Source organism: Myotis yumanensis, unplaced genomic scaffold, assembly GCF_028538775.1.
Source record: "Myotis yumanensis isolate MYYU_CA2020_CCGP unplaced genomic scaffold, mMyoYum1.0.hap1 SCAF_6, whole genome shotgun sequence".
Taxonomy (NCBI): Eukaryota; Metazoa; Chordata; class Mammalia; order Chiroptera; family Vespertilionidae; genus Myotis; species Myotis yumanensis.
This window is the reverse complement of record NW_027223757.1, coordinates 26,152,333-26,169,760: the sequence shown is the minus strand read 5'-3', so window position 1 is coordinate 26,169,760 and position 17,428 is coordinate 26,152,333. Positions and strand designations below refer to the sequence as shown.

The following is a 17,428-nucleotide window of genomic DNA, read 5'->3' as shown; positions in this document are numbered from 1 at the left end:
AAATATATTTTATTGGTTTTTTACAGAGAGGAAGGGAGAGAGATAGAGAGTCAGAAACATCGATGAGAGAGAAACATTGATCAGCCGCCTCCTGCACATCTCCCACCGGGGGTGTGCCCGCAACCCAGGTATATGCCCCTGACCGGAATCGAACCTGGGACCCCTCAGTCCGCAGGCCGACGCTCTATCCACTGAGCCAAACCAGTTTCGGCCAAATACAAATTTTCATATGTGCTTTTTAACCAATGAAACTACAGTTTCAACTAAGTGGTTTTTTTAAAAAAATATATTTTTATTGATTTTAGAGAAAAAGGGAGAGGGAGAGAGAGAGAGAAACATCAATGATGAGAGAGACTCATCCATCGTCTGCCTCCTGCACATTCCCTACTGAGGATGGAGCCTGCAACTCAGGCATGTGCCTTTGACCAGAATCAAACCTGGGACCCTTCAGTCCGCAGGCTGATGCTCTATCCACTGAGCCAAACCAGCTAGGGCAATTAAGTGGTTTTTTAAAATTGTTTGCTTGTTGTTGCCTCCCCCCGCCCCCCCCAAAAAAAACCCTTATTCTTTAAATTCTAAAATCTCTGATTTTCAGTATGTGAGTAGCCTGCCAGGGGTTCTTTGTTTTGTTTTCCTTTTGGTTTGTTTGTTTGTTTGTTTGTTTTAAGGCAGGGGACAACCTTTTTTGTGTTAGTGCACACAGAGTTTTTTACCATTATACATATGTATTTAAATATGTGCTCTGGGGGAAACAAGTCCATCATCCAGTGACTTGAAAGTAAGGTTCAGGCAGTGGAAGCGCTGATTTCTGTGAACAGCTTCTCCTGATGAGGGACCTTTTCCCCATTCAGTGTGGGACGCTGCAGCACAGCACTTCCTTGAGTGAGGATCCAGACCTATTACTTCTAGATTGTATCTCTAATCTGTGGGGATGTAGTGATCATGTCAAGGGACTAATTGTATTTCCAGACAATCTATAGAAGACTTCTTGGTATCCCTAGGGAAGGAATATATGGTAGTTTATGGGGACATCTTAGAAAGGTAGATTTGGGGCTAAGAGCAACAGCAGAAGTCACAGAAGTTTACTTGGGCACTTATGTCCCCAACAGCCAGGCTATCATTACTTTTTAATAATAGTTACATTTTCTTACAACTAAGTTCTTGAAGGTGTCATCTTTTGTACTTGATGGCACTATACAGAAACCTAAGAGGATTTTTCCTGTATTTTTCCTTCATGTTTTTAATGATTTTGCAACCTGTCTTGGGTATCTTTGAGGAAGGCAATTAGAAATTTGTCCTTCTCACAGATACCATGATTCCATCTGGCTGTAGTTCCAGGTTGAGTCTAGGACAACCATGTTGCACAAAGCCAGGGGGCCTCACATTTATTTTGTTTGACTGGTGACCCCTGGAGTTAGGCAACATAGCAGTTCTGCCAAGATCCAACTACAATCTGGTATACTAACTGGTTAATAAGATTAATTGATCAACAAGATCAATTTGGTACAATTCCATATGGATACAAAACCGGGCCCATACAATGGTCAAAAGATGAATAGAAGTGATGAGGTGCTTCTTTCCCAGTCCTTGAACTTAAATTAAGGAGCACACCTGGTAAAACAATCTAGTCTAGGGACAAACAGTCACACGAGAGATATTCAGAGCAGAAAAGGCTCTTAAAGACTAAACGGGCAGATAGTCAAGTTCAAATTAATGGTCTCTCTCCCAAACAATGAAGCCCAGGCATCTGTGCACCACAGTAGGGAGGTAAGGCGGGAACTAAGGAGGATTTAAAAAATAAGGTATCAGAGGTCCAAGTATTTACTCAGTCCTAAACTGCTGACCACCTCTGCTATTCTCAGGGTCTGTATTGTTGTTGCAGAACATATCAAAACCACATCAAATTACTGTGGAGAAAAAGAACACACACTTAGTATTTAAAAATAGATCCATACCCTTTGATAAGAACTGCATTGCAAGAAGGAAGGAGAAAAGTACTCATCAGATCGTAACTAGGTGACCACCACACCCCTGTTTTCTAACACATCAAAGATACCCTTTCCTTTAAACATAAGTTCAACCTTCGACCCCTTCTAAGAACTGCTTTGTGATCAGCAGGGAAGTGAGCCTCATGACACACAGGTAGGGGGAAGAAGAACTCATGACCCTTAGGGAGGAGAATCAAAAGAACTTCTATACTAATCAGAGAAGAAAAAGATGAATCTGGTAGTCATTGCTTAGCAAACCTCAGAAAGGCTATTTGGAAAAAAAAATGCCTTTGTCAAAACTTTGAAAGGAGGCTTGGTGTTTGTGTAGTAAAACACATGGATCTATCATTTTGGAAGACTTTATTTTTATTTAACTCTTGGCAAGTAGTGCTACCTTATGAGAAAGGGCTGATTTTTCTCATCAAAGTCATCTATTGAGGACAGGTCAGGGTGGCTCTGGACAGGACCGCAGAGTGCAAGGGAGGTGAGAAGATGATCTGTGAGGTTCCTTCCCTCACCAAGATTCCTCACTCAGATCCCATCGTATTCACCAAACAAGGAGGAATGAGAAGAGGGGAAAGAAGAAAAAATATACCTGATAGGGGGTCCCAGTCCTAAGCATTTGGTGGGTTGATAACCTCAAAGTTGAGACCACCAGCAATTGACATTTTAGTCAATGTATCTCATTGCCTTCTGGTTGCCATTAATTTTGGTATCTTGTGACCAGAGTTCTTTCAAATGAGACATGTTTCCCAAGATTCCTGTAGGGAACATGAGACAGAGGAAGTGGGACACCACAAAGTGACTATACCCCTGTAGCTCAGGCACTTCTGCCCTAAGGGCATGTTATGATTATTCAAATACCACCAGGGTTTTCCTGTGGATCTGTAGCAATAAGCAGACCCTCACCCAAAGGAATGTCCTGGAATTCCACTGGTAAACCACTGATGACACAAGTTTTAGACAGGACCAGAGGGAGAAACATCTCCATGCTTCAGCCATGTGGCCTTCAAGCCTACTTGCTCCTCTCAGAGGTTGGAATAGTGAAGCCTGTTCCAGGGGAATAACCTGGCTACAGCCATTGGCAGCCATTAAAACTCAGCTCTCTCCTCAGTGGACATGTTCTAGATAAACAAGCTAACAGTCTCATGAGCCTGGATCTCTACTACATTCAGCAATGTGGTAGGAAGGGGGGTTTCAAAGATGAGGGGTCCAATATTACTACAATATGATGGACTTTCTTCTGACCTTCCTTGAACAAAATATTGACATGAACTAAATCTCCCCTATAGAACGCATGTGGCCAAATCTTGTTAATTCAGATGAAACAGAGAATCGGGGTAAAGGGCACAACCTAAAATTTATCTGCATTATTTATAAGAAGAAATTCATGATTCTGTTGTTATCATGCAAAAAGTATTTACTTAAGAAGTGCAGCGCTTTTCAAGCACAAGTGTAGCATCCAATGTTTATGTACATTTCAAATCATTTTATGCCAGAAAGCTAGTCCCCGTTGCCCTTTACTAGACCACTAGTAAAGCTAGACCACCTTTGTCTAATTTTGCTTAAAAAAATAAAACCAAATTCTTTGCATAGGATATGAATCGTACTTTTCACTTCTGGAGACAAACTGCGCACACTGATTAATACAGATTAAAGACATGCTAGTTAGGAATCAAATAGTGTAACTTGCTGCCTGGTTTTGTATATAGACTAATTAAAAATAATCTCTGCTCGGCCACAAGCCCACATTTTCCTCTATTCTAGAAACATAGGGGCGATTGCTGAGTAGCAACAGAGTGCACAAAGATTTCCTCCTCACCCCAAGCCAGATCTAACCCAGATCAAGTGTATGTATACCACAACTAGGAGATGATACAATAGATTGGCAGACTTGAACTTCTTTCTAGACAGCCACAATTTCAAAATGTTATTGGTATAGAAAATATAAATTCTCATTTCATAGTCTTCACTCAAACCCATTATTATTGGAATTGCAACACATATTATGTGTTCATTAGAGAGACTACGTTGACTATGTTAGCCTCATAAAACCATGTGAAACAGTGTAGGAAATTGAAGCTGAAGAAATTAAAATATAGCTTAAGTAAAAGATCTGGAATTCATATGGAAGTTGCCTGATTTTCAGGCATATAATCTAAATTGTTATGTGATATGTTTCCCTTAAGCCCATAGCGAGAAAAGTATAGAATTCATAAATTCTTGCATTTGAAAGAGACCTTAAGTGAGTCATTTAATCTAATCCCCCCCCACCCCCCACCCCCCCACTCAACCCCACCATGCAGAAATTTCTACTTTAGTATCCCTAAAAGAGCAACCAGGGTCTATTGGATATTTCTCATTTGGGGAATAATTCATTTTAATACTGGACTGCTATAATGGTTAAACAGATCTTCCTGACTCCAAGATAGCACAGTAAAAATCTTTCTGACCACTTCCTCCTCTAAAATTCACTAGCAAACAAGAAGAGAAACAGAAATAGAAACTCTAATATCAGTGAAACCAGAAGAATTGAATCCAAGAACTCCAAACCACAGTGAATAAGGACAAGAACATAAGATGTAATAGAAATGACCCAACAGTAAAAGTGTGCTTGACAGAAATGGGCTTGGGTGACTGCAGGAAAGGCAGCAGGAAATTGAGAAGCTAGCTAATTTGCCTGGTAGATTCTGAAAAGACTACAAAATTTGAGGTTAGTTCTCAGCAAGTAGAGATAATATCGAAAGTAGCAGTAGGCTGGGGGACTATAGTAGAATCATTTGATGGTTAGTTTTTTGTTTTCAAATTAGAATGAACAGTTAGACCTAAAAGTCCCAAATCCCACTCACAAAGTCAAGTAATTTCTCTCTATCCTTTCAGGATACCTGAGGATTGTTCTCTGGTGAAGTTTAACCAGAAAGTTCTGGACTCAGGGGGGTGAGGTCCAGTAGAGGGTAAGGGTGAAAAACAATGATAAAAGGAAAAGGAAGTTATACACATGAATCTCCAGATTAAAAACCCATTAAGAAACCAATACAATAAATGGAAAAAAAAACATATTGAATTTTATCATTGTGAAACTTCATAATATCAGAGATAAAAAGAAGATCCTAAAAAGTTCCAGAGAAGAAAAAAGAAATGAATCATACACAGGACCAGGAATAAGAATGATCATAAATTTTTAAGGGGGGGGGATAAATATTAAAAGACAAGGGAATAATATCTTAACACATTTGATAGAAATATAAAAAAGTTATCAAAAAAAATTTTTTTTATTTTGTAAAAGTTTATATCCAGCCAAACTATCAATCAAGTAAATATAAGGGTAGCAAAAAGGCATTTGAGACATACAAAATCTCCCATAAATGCTCTTTCAGGAAGCCAAAAGACAATGTTTCACTAAATGAGGAAGCAAAGAAAGAGGAAGAATGGGAATCAAGAAATAGGAGAGAAGTAAAGGGAATTCCCAGGATGACGGCGGGGGAAGTGCTAGGAGCACAGCTGTGCAGCAGGCTGAGAGTTACCAAACCAGACTAGAGCAGGAAGTTGAGGTTCTGAAGGTATTTCTATGTGAGTGTTATCGCCAGAAAATACTATGATGTATAAATTGTCTAATAGATTTGATCTTGAGGAAAATTGCATAGAAAGGCATTTTACAGAGCTCTTGTGTAGTTAGGGAAAACAGAGTATCTTATATAATAAAAACCTAATATGCTAAGTGTCCAGTCGATTGGTTGGCCATTCAACAATCAAAGCATAATATGCTAATGCTATGCTAAGGCCGCTCAACAGCTCACTATGACGTGCACTGACCACCAGGGGGCAGATGCTCTGACCAGTAGGTCAGCTTGCTGCTGGGGTCTGGCTGATCAGGATTAGGCAAGAGGGGGCTGGACACGCCCTGGAGCCCTCCTACAGTCCCTCCCCGGCCCCGATCATGCACCAGTGGGGTCCCTTGGCCTGGCCTGCACCCTCTCGCAATCCGGGACCCCTCAGGGGATGTCGAAGAGCCAGTTGCGACCTGCTCTTGGAGGCCAGGCCAAGTGACCCCACTGGTACACGAATTTGTGCACCAGGCCTCTAGTTCTACATAATAAACAAGTTTTTTAAAAAGGTAATCATTAACTCCAGGAAAAAAGACAAAGTTTTGAAAGAATGGAACTATAGTCACAGTGGTCTACCTGATTTAGCAGGAAACTTTATTTCAATAATGAAAATATAGAATATGAATTTAAAAATAAGATGTAATTTTATTGAGAAGTGAGGAGAGAAAAACAGATGTCAACAATTTAAATCTTCATCTATCGTTATGGGAAGACAATAGGTAATGTCAAAAATGGATGAGTTGACAGGCAGCAAGATAAGTGTTTCATTTACAAACGAGAAAGTAAACCACAGAAGAAATATCTGCACAAGTTTCTGTCATGTCTGGGGAGCATGACAAAGGGAGGACAAGATTATTGTTTCTTGTGATGAGCTTTTTAGCATCATTTGATTTTTAAACTAACTTTTGTAATATTTACATAAAAATGAAAATGCTATTTTCAAAAAAAAGTTATTCCTTATAATAACTCAAAGGTTGATTGTATAATAAGCATGGAGCTCTATTAATTTGTCTTCTAAATTTCTATACTCCAGATCTTTGGGCCTTTAGCAGGCCATAGATGGATTCTTAGGAGCCACAGTGTGTGTGTTGGTATTAATTTAATTTATAGTTAAAAATGAATAAGTCCATTCTGGATCATCTGGGTAGCTGTCATTTTGGTGTCAGTATGTATATCAGTCATTTTGGTGCCTTCACTACCATGAGTTTATCTAAGAAGTTAGTGAGCACCAAGTAGCACTATTTTAATAATTGTAGGAAAATGAGAAAGAGCAGTAAATGATGCATTAGTATGAAAGGAAGTCCTAGAGAAATTATGGCAAGTCATATAAATGAAACATATAATAATTTGAATGGACTGAGTGTTGAAGAAATTGAATCATTTCACTGTAAAAGTGGTCCATGAATTCAAAGGACCAACATTCAGTACCATATTCATGTTTGAAGTTGCAGTTGGGGTTCAGCAAAATATTATCTGTCACATAAAATCAATGTTGTGATTTGAATCGCATTTATTGACTTTGCAGTATTTTTAATAATATTTTTTAAAGTTTATCTCATATAATAACAATAAGCATCAGAAGTTTATACCTATTTTTATAGTAGTGCATACTGGTACAAATAATAACATAATAATTTGGATCAACCATAGTGAGTTCTCTTTTTCCCTTTAAATGAATTTCAACATTAAGTTATTCTATTAAAAGAATCTGTACATCATTTAAATGTGAGAATCATTCATTTATTATTTGTATTTACTGAGATCTGATGGTTCAGTTTGCTAGAATTCAATATGGGACACCACCCACTTGTGGCCCTCACTGACTATTCAGTACTTACAAGGAAGTACTTTATTCTCTCACCCATTTTAATTCACCAATTTTATTATCAAATGATACAGTTTCACTGCCTTTATCACTGGAATTTCTTCATCCTGATCTCTACTTGTTGGGTACACTCATTATGGGAAGACAATAGATAATGTCAAAAATTGACATTATATATATAATACATGCCTCCCTGGAACTTGAAGAAAGAGGTGAAGGAAAATAGAAGGTTTAGGATATTTTACTTGCTATGATAACAATTTATCACACATCTAGTGTCTTAAGAACAACACAGATTTGTTAGTTTACAGTTCTGGAGGTTAAAAATCCAAAGTGAGTTTCACAGCTAAAATCAGGTGTCAACAAAATTGCATTCCTCCTGGGGGATCTAGAGAAAATTCATTTCCTTGCCTTTCCAAGCTTCCAGGACTTCCCACATTTCTGGGTTTGCCCACTAACCGCCCCCCCCCCCCCCACTCTGACCTCTGTTTGAATCATCAAATGTTCTTTTCTGATTCTGACCCTCCTACCCTGCTCTTTTATTTACAAGGACTCCTGTAGTTAGTTGCATTGGGCCCATCCAATCCTATATAATAAAAGCCTAATATACAAATTGTCCCCTCAACGACGGGGAGTTCAACCACTCGCTATGGTAAGTGCTGACCACCAGGGGGCGGTGTGGAATAAGGCAGGTGTTGGCGATGTGGCACTGGCAGCCGGTGGCAGTGGAGGCACTGCCGGCCCCAATGGGCCCCGATGAGAGCGGGACTGTGGTGGGATGGTGGAGCAGGTGAGCGGGCGGCGCCAGGCCAAGACGGGTGCAAGCAGGGCCAATCAACCCGCAGACAGCGACCAGTGGTGGTGGCAGGGGGCAGGGCTGCCACCCAGCTCCCAGGCACTGAGGGAGTCAGGTGGGGGGCCCGATGACTCAGGTGGAGGGGGGCACATGGTGGTCCGGGGGGCCCAGGTGCTGCCCAGGGCCCAGAGGTCAGCTGGGGCCTGCCCTTCTATGCCAGACCCCCATGCTTCGATCGCCAGCCAGGCCTAGGGACTGCACCCGTGCACAAATGTCATGCACTGGGCCTCTAGTTATGGATAATTTCCCCCATCTCAAAATCCCTAATTCAATCATACCTATAAAGTCCCTTTCACTATATAAAGTAAGCAATATATTCACAGGTTCCTGGAATTAGGATTTGGACGTTACTCAGGTGGCATTATTCTACCAGCTACAGGGGTGTCACTAAATCCCACCTATCCCAAGTGCAGAAACTCTGATGGAGGAATCCACTTTGGAAAAGTGTGGGAACACATTCTCCAGAAACAGCAAGTAAAAGGGAATGGCTGTAGGGTTAAGAGAAGCATTTTATGGTGAATGAGGAGGAGGTGGTTCTTTTTCAAAGGAATTAAGGAGCGGGTTGAGGGTGTGGAACGGGTGGAACAGACCTGGCAAGGCTGCTTCGGAAGGTGGGGAAGCCTCCAACTAAGGAAGGAAGAGCACCTGCTTCCCCAGGGGCTTACCTGAGACATGAAGCAGTTACCCAAGTAAGGCGTGGGACCTGGGGTCACACGGATTCCGTGCACGTGAAGACGACCTAAACCCACTGCCAAGATAGCCCTCTAAATTTTTATTTCATATTTTTCAAACAAACCAAACGATGACATCAGAATTAAAGTAGTTGTACCACCTCCTTTTGGTTATGCATTGTCTCTCTTTTTCCATGATTCTTATAAGAAACCTGATCCCAATTAGACTAGCATAAGAAGAGAAAAAAAAGGAGATGATTCATAGACCACACTGGAAATGAACCAAGAAATAAGAAAAACTGATCTCTGCCCAGAGGAACAATGGTGAAAAAAGTGTGCTAGCAAAAGGGCTGTATGCTGAGAGTTTAAATTGTTTAAAGGATAAAACATAGAATATGATAAGATCTACCAGCTGTGTCTCCTTTCTAAGACATCTGCCCAAGAGACAGCTACTAAAGCTTAGAGGTTTTTCTCTCTTGCTATGTCATAAGGCGTTCCTTTCCCCTCCCCCTCCCTGCTCTCCTGCTGGCGCGCGCGTGTGTGTGTGTGTGTGTGTGTGTGTGTGTGTGTGTGTGTTTGGTTTCTCTCTCCCTTGCAAGAACCCAGCCGCCTGCCTGTCTCCTGCTGTCACTGCTGTTCTGACTAGCTTTTTGCTGCCTCTTTGCCTCTTCTTTCCTCTTTCTGCTTAGTTCCTTGCCTTTTGGTAAGTATGACAAACACTCCCCCGACCCAGGCAGTGTGAGAAGACATGGGGTGTGGTTTGTGGTGTTTGAAACTTGCAGATTGCCAGTGAACTGTTTAAGAACTTTCCATTGTTTTATTTACAATTAAAATATGTTGCTCAGGAAAGGATGTGTAATGATCTGCTGGGACTGCTAGTACAAGTGAAAAATTCTCTCCCAGAGGAGGAAAAAGGCAGGCAGGAAAGTTTATAAAAGCTAAAATTTACAAATGTTCTGCTGTCAAATTAATCTAGAAAGAGACGATTTAAAAGTAACAGTTCTTTGACCTTGTTTTTCCTCTTGTAGAATGATCTTGAGGCTAGGCTACTTTTAGGAATTGAGTTGTTCTGTGGTTTACAATGACTAAGTTATTCCGTTTTAAAGTAAATATGGTACATGTGTTTAAAAAGTACTCATGGGATTAACATACAAACATCAATGATGATGGCCTCTGGCGAATGAAGAATAAAACTATTCCAAACAAAAACACTTGCATGTATACTAACCACACTAAAACTCATAGAGAGTGTCAGTTTTAAATTCACTGCTTTGAAGTTTGGTTTACTCTAGACTTTATTACATCCTAAAAAGCCTTCCTAACACTTTAAAATCTGCATATGGATTTAAGCCAGTAAATGTTTACTGTTTTCAATTTGTATTAAAAGTACTCTCTTCCCTTGATTTTCAAGGATAAAGCACTAAATGCCATGGCTCCTTTTAGAAGAGCTTAAAATAGCTTCTGGCTGGACAACAGGTGCTACCCGTCTTTCTCCAAGTTCAGGGGAGGCATAGTTATATATAGATGAGTGGGCCCAACAAGTAGGGGTTGGGATAAAGAAATTTCAGTGATGAAGAGAATGAAACTGTTTACTGTATCATTAGATAATAAAGTTGGTGGATTAGAATGGGTGAGTGGGGATTTCGGGGCTGGGTGAAAAAGGTGAAAAGATCAGCAAAAAACAACAACAACAACAAAAACACCCTCATAGACGCAGACAATAGTATGGCAATTACCAGAGAGAAAGGGGTGAAGGAGGTAGAAGAGGATAAATGGAGATGAAAGGAGACTTAACTTGGGATGGTGAACACATAATATGATAGATGATGTGTTATAGAATTATAGACCTGAAATCTATATAATTTTATTGACCAATGTCACCCCAATAAATTCAACAAAAAAGAAAAATAGAATAAAATGGGTGAGAAAAAAAGTTCTTCCTTCCAAGTTAACGAGTACTTGGTGAGGGCCACAAGTGGGAGGCGATGTCTGTACGTTGAATTTTCCGTTCTTGTTGGTGTTTGAGCATTTGACATCTACTGCCCTGAGAAAGGGAGCAGGAAGCCATGCAATGCGTAGAGCAGTATGTTTCTGTTTTTGCTTTCATGCCACCACCACAGCAAAACCTGTGCATTATGGGGATCCTGTCATATTTTTATCCTAATTAGCTCCATCACCATTAACTATCATTTATAAATAAAATGCACCATAACTTAAAGGCTTAAGCTAAATCTATTGCAAGCCCAGATTGGTAATAGCCAGAAACCCTGAAATCCTTGACTCAGCTCATTCCTTGCCCCCTATTTCCAAAGAGCCCAAATTATATCTTGATTATTTCTCTAGTTCATTCCCTCCCTGTTCATTAAACATTGTTATTTCTTAAAAATTAAGTTACCCTAATGCTTCTTGACTAAGAATGTTGTACTCTCTTCTTTTTTTCTATAAGATAGTCAATTTTTATATTAGAACAAAATATTATAGGAATTCAAAGAATTATTATTATGAGTATCACCATGTTTCCATACCAGTTTATTTGTTAATTTATACCTTTTCTCATTTCCTGTCTTATTCCCAAAATGATACTAGTTTGAACCTCAAAAAAAGTGTTTTCATCATTGGTAATTATATGTTGCTCATCTGGGCAAAGGAAAATACCAGAAAAGCAAGAAAGTATGTTCTGTAACCAGTATAATAATTTATATTAATGTACTCATATCAAACAAATCTCCATTTATACATTAAAATAGAGTTAAGAAACATTATTATTATTATGAAGGATTTTAGTAAGTTCAGTGTCTCTTGTATTAAATATTTTCACTTTGAAAAAGTAACACCATTTAAAATGTAATTATTTTAAATGTATACATCCAAGTACTCCTAATAATTGTAAATCTACATAGAATTATTTAAGAGAATGATAAGGTATATTGACTATTTTAAGCAAAATAACAAATATGGCCATGAAAAACAACATCTTGAGTTACTCTGTCAATGCCAATAATCGGAGATGCTACTGGACTTTAAAGACCAAAACCAAAGATATGCTAACAGTATGACTCGATTTGGAAAAATAGCTTCCCACTGTTCCTAATATTTATGGTTTGTGAAAGTACATTCATTCTATGTTAGAAACTGTAATTAGTAGGTGCTCATTTGGGGATGTCCTTATCATTTACATGCAACTGGATTCGCTACATGAAACCTGACTGTGCTTGCTACTAGGTACCACTCCCATATGGAGGCCAATCACTCTGTACAGCTCCCGGGAGAACCCCAGTCAACACCTCCAGGGGGCAGTTCATCATTACCCAGTCAAAATGGCCTGGGGAAGCCAGGCGATCAGGATTCCTCAACCCCACTCCAAGCACCATTGAAAGAGGCAGTCGTGAAGCCTGAAACAGGGGCTCATGACATCACTGAAGAGTTGAATAGACAACTGGAAGACATCATTAACACGTACGGGTCTGCTGCCTGCACAGCAGGGAAAGAGAGCTCTACTAAGGCCAAGGAGCAGCCTGAGAACACAGAACCAGCTGACAGCGGGGACAGGGACTGTGAGGAAGCCACTGAAGAAACCGAGAGAGAATCCGTGGCTTCTGGAGAGCCACCTGCAGCCAAAGAGCCTGCCAGCAACAAAGAGCAAAAATTGGAAAAGAAAATCCTAAAAGGATTAGGCAAGTAGTTACATTCTATATTATGCTTTTTCTTTGAATTATTTCCAAAAGGGCATTTCCTCCAACCTTTACTAAAAGATACATCTCGTATTTGAATTACTACAGGGTTTCCCTACACTTCTCTTGCTGTACTGGCTTCCAGCTGCTTTCCCTCAAATGAGCTAAAGTGAACTTTCAACATGTTACCCACCTCCCCTCTGTCCTTAATGGTTTAACTCTTAGAACAAAGAGCAAAATTCTTAACATAGTCTTTCAGCCCTAATGGTCTAACCCAAACCATTTTTTCCCAGCTTTATCTCACATCACTCTGCCCCACAACATCCCCTTCCTGAACACTCTGCCCCTATCATCACCACTTCTACAGCCGCCTAATAACTAGTCATTCTGATCTTCCCTTGCAGTTTTTTAAACCTGCCACTGGGCCTGCTTACATCCTATATTCTCTACCTAGAAATTGGTCCCCATTCCCCAGTTCAGTCATTAGGACACTTACCTCATCATTTGGCTTACAACTCAAATGGCATTTTCTTAGCTGAACTATAGATGAAGTCTTACTTTTTTCTTACTATGTATCTTTCCTTCCCAGCATATATCAGCATTTAAGTGTGTACATTGATTTTGTGATTCTTTGGTTAATGGGTATCTTCCCCACTAGCTCCTTTTTCAAGGGCAGGCCAGGGACTCTGTACATATTTGAACATCATCAGAGGCCTAGTGTCCAGGACAATGGATAGTACATAGTAGGTGGTCAATAAATATTTGTTGTAAGGATGAATGGATGAATAACTGGAAGTTGTTTAAATCAAAGCAAGTGGAATTTGGATTTAAACAAAATATAAATGTCGGGATTGATTTGTACATATAAAATGATTGTCAGATCACCTAGTAATATGTCCCATTACTGTATAAGATATTTTTTATTTAACAAAGCTCTTCGGAAATGTGTCAATTTCAGAATGTCAACAACTGCAGAAAATATTTTTAATCTCATTATTTCATTGGTTCAGCAAATACTTATTAATGTCTCCACTTTATAAGATACTGTGCTAAGTGCACAAAGATAATTAAATTGTCATAGCCTTTTAGTCAAGGAGCTCTAGGTATAAAGAGAGGAAAAAACATGTAAACTAATTATATTACATAGGGTAAGTGCTAGAACAGGTGCAGGGAAATTGTTAGGAGAGCCATGAGGGATTGGTAACATCAAAAATGGTTGTGAAAGAAGGGTGAGAGAATTAATGCTTTAGCTAGGAATGAAAGCATGTTACTTTGCATATGAATGTTCCTCTGCTTGTCCTCCTTGGTGAATTTTACTGAAACACTCACTATAAATACCACCTCCTATGTGATACATTTCCTGACATGCCCAGGTCCAGTTAGCATCACGTTCCTTAGTTCATTATTAAATTTTCTACAGCAATCATTTATTTATATAGCTTCCTCCCAAGCTGGATGGAGAATCTATCAAGGGCAGTGATCACATCTTATTCATTTCTGAAAGACAATGTGGCAGAGTGAAAGGTTGTGAGCTGTTGGAGCTAGAACTGGATTCAGACTCCAGTAACGGATTATCTGTAAACCCAAAAGTATGCCTATGCTGGCATATGACATCACTGTGATGCTTAAAGCCCATTGCTGGCAATGCTTTCAAAAAGGGCTAAAAGACACATTCGAATAGCATACTTGACCCATCCAGCAAAAGATTAACCCAGACAATACCAAGTTCCAATGTGCAAATTCTCTAGTGTTTGAGAACTTTGGGAAGGAGAATAAAATTGCTGTGTGTTACAGAGCTATTTTTTCCTTCTCTATCCAGGACATCTCAAAAAAAAGGTCTCTGCATCAGTCATTGTTAAACTTCCCATAAGACAATAGAAAAATCACATGCAGAGGTGAATGATGTCAAGTGTTTCTAACCAGAAAAGTTATTTTGCTTTCTCACTCTAAAACTTCCTCTACATAGGAATTTGTATGTGTTGTACTGAGGGGATGATATGAAGAAAGTAGGAGTAAAGTTAAAGATGGCCAATTTTGGTTTCTTTTCTGTTCATGAATTATGGGTCCACTCTAATTACATGCGTCTGACCCTTCCATGCCATTCCTCTGAACACCATCAGAAAATTCTTCCAATCATTGTACTATTTCAACTACAATATGAGTTAAAACAACATTTTAGGATAATCTAAATATGCAGCAACCACTATTTTAAACATTATTTCAGTTGCCCGCAAGTGATTTTAATATGCTTCTTGGCCGTTTATCAATTAAATGGCACTGCATATCATCTAGATCAGTGGTCGGCAAACTCATTAGTCAACAGAGCCAAATATCAACAGTACTTCTTCAAAATACACTCGCCCAGGCCGAAAACCGACTTCTGCGCATGAGCCATGAAGTTTCAATCGTACATGCGCGCCCACACATGGTATTTTGTGGAAGAGCCACACTCAAGGGGCCAAAGAGCCACATGTGGCTCGCAAGCCGCAGTTTGCCGACCACTGATCTAGATCAATGGTTTTTCAACTGGACTGCATTAGAATCAAATACAGAATTTGTCAAAAATGCCGCTCCTTAGCACATAGATTCAGAATTGGTGGGTCCAAGGTACCCTTGGTAATTTTGACACAAATGGCTTGTGGAAGCAACGGTTCTGATGTTTCTGAAAGTCCTTCCTCCACCTTTCGGGGAAAATATAAAGTGCCAGCTGTGGTCCTCTTTGAAAATCTATCTAGCTCTTTGGAGGATTTTATTAAATCATTCTACCCATACCTGAAGATACGTACTTAGACTTGATTTATGTACTTGGTCAAATATGAGTTTTTAATTATTACATGTTTATCAAGCAATATTTGCTTTATTGGTATTTTTAGGGTTCTGAAATGTTCTGACTCTCTAACCCAAAACCTTCCAACTTTGGGTTATTGGAAATTTCAGACCAAGTTAAATTTCCCTATCTGCCAGAATTCTCTGACCTTTAATATAGCATACAACAAGAAAATCTCCAACAGTGATGGGCATAGTTTACAACATCTCCTAAATGTACTGGACCACAATACTCTTCTTTCGCGGAACATTTGTACATGTCTCTACAACCCAAGCACTCAGGACTTACTTGTCCTTTAGAGGTTGCATATCCTCCCACAGTCAACACGCTATACACTGGAGCAGTTGGGGGAACGTTTTAAAACCTCCTTAGTTTTTAGAGTCACTTTTTCCATGGCATCTGAACTGAAAGAAAACAGATTCCACATTAGAGAGCACCATGACATATCCTGTTAACATTTAAAGTATCCCCCTTGCTTCCCTCACACCATCCTCCAGGCTCACAAGTGTCTTATTAATCATGTCTCTGTTAACATTACGTGGGCTGCACAAGCACCACATAGTAACAAGCACAAAACAATGATAAAATATAATATACCTTCTGGTATTTTGGTTGATAACTAATTGTATAGGAAATCAGTTTGAAGCATAAGTCCAAGAGAAAAACAGCTGATCTGCAGGTCCATTCTGAGTTCAGACTCTATCTAGTCAACCCACTGATTTTATAGACAGGGAAACTGAAGCCTAGATAGTTTTAAAGATTGGAGGGGAGGAGAGAGGAGGGAGTTTATTCAACTAATTGATGTGATTGTGAGATTACTCATAATGAAAGCAAGGGGAAGCTCTGAAGTTATTAATATTGCAGAACCAAATATACATAAAAATAAAAAATCCGTATATTGGTTGAGGAGCATTCACTGAGCTCACTTAATGTGTTTCATCTTTTAGTTACAGGTGAGTTTCAGTTCTACTTTCGGAAGGGCACCTTGACTAAAACATTGCTTTTCTGAAGTGTCTTCAGCCATTGACTTACTTTGCCTTAGAACAGCCACTTTCCCTGATGGTCTGTTTCATCCATTTTAGCTTGATTTCTAGTTTCACTGTGAGAGGGAAACAAACTGCTGCTTTGAAACAAATTCTAAATTTTCTGGAAGAGATGGTTGGAGACCAGATGAATTCATGGGGAAGAAGAACCAGCAGAGACTGAAAGGTTCACAGTAGAGTCATAGGGAAGCTAAAACTTAGGCCAGATCCTGAAAGGAGAGGAGGGTCTGGAGAAGCAGGTGGAAGAAGAGAGAAAAATATCTCTCAAGCAAAATAACTAGTACTCTCTTCTAAACTTAAACGGAGTTGAGAAAGGATGTATTCATTTCTTACTGTTCTTTATAGTATGTTTCTTTTTTATTATAATGTTTGCTTTATTTTATTTTTCCTAGAATAATTTCCTCATTATTAGATTTAAAGATATTTTTCTTTTTAAGAAGTTTTTCTTTATAGTTATAGCCAAGGAATTTCCAGTGGTTTAAACACATTAACAGAACTAATAAGAAGTCCAAAACCACTCTCCAAATGAGTGAGAAGCCAAAATTCCAATTACATATAATAAGGTCACTAAAATACAAGAGAAATAAAATGTCAGCTGAATGGAAAACAATGTGACTAGAGAACACAGGGAAGATAGTATTTTCAAAACTGATGTAATTAGTAAAAACAAGCAAAGCAAACAAAAACCATGACTATACGAGGTGACAGTGAGGGGGTAAGAGAGCCTTTATAAATTTTAAAAGTGGACCAGAACACTTGAGGTAAACAAATATGTCAACCAAACAATGTTATTTGTTGTTGTTGTTTTCTGTATCAAGCTAAAAATAGTTAAAGCTACTTCAGTCATGCTGTCATCAAATTTTAGAGGCTGAACTCAGAATCCATTTAGTCAACCCATTAATTTTATAGACAGGAAAAATGGGGCATAGAAAGTTCAAGAGT

The 17,428-nt window shown here is 39.2% G+C and overlaps 1 protein-coding gene across 1 annotated transcript in view; it reads left to right on the top strand.

Annotated features, from left to right (window-relative positions):
- Positions 1-9,549: 9,549 nt before the first annotated feature.
- The window catches only part of TXLNB (taxilin beta), a 44,105-nt gene continuing 36,226 nt past the window's right edge, over positions 9,550-17,428 (top strand). Inside the window, exons 1-2 of the mRNA XM_070417797.1 lie at positions 9,550-9,648; positions 12,168-12,619. Of these exons, the coding sequence (XP_070273898.1) occupies positions 12,181-12,619 (439 nt within the window). The 5' untranslated portion in view covers positions 9,550-9,648; positions 12,168-12,180. The remainder of the gene's footprint in view (positions 9,649-12,167; positions 12,620-17,428) is intronic.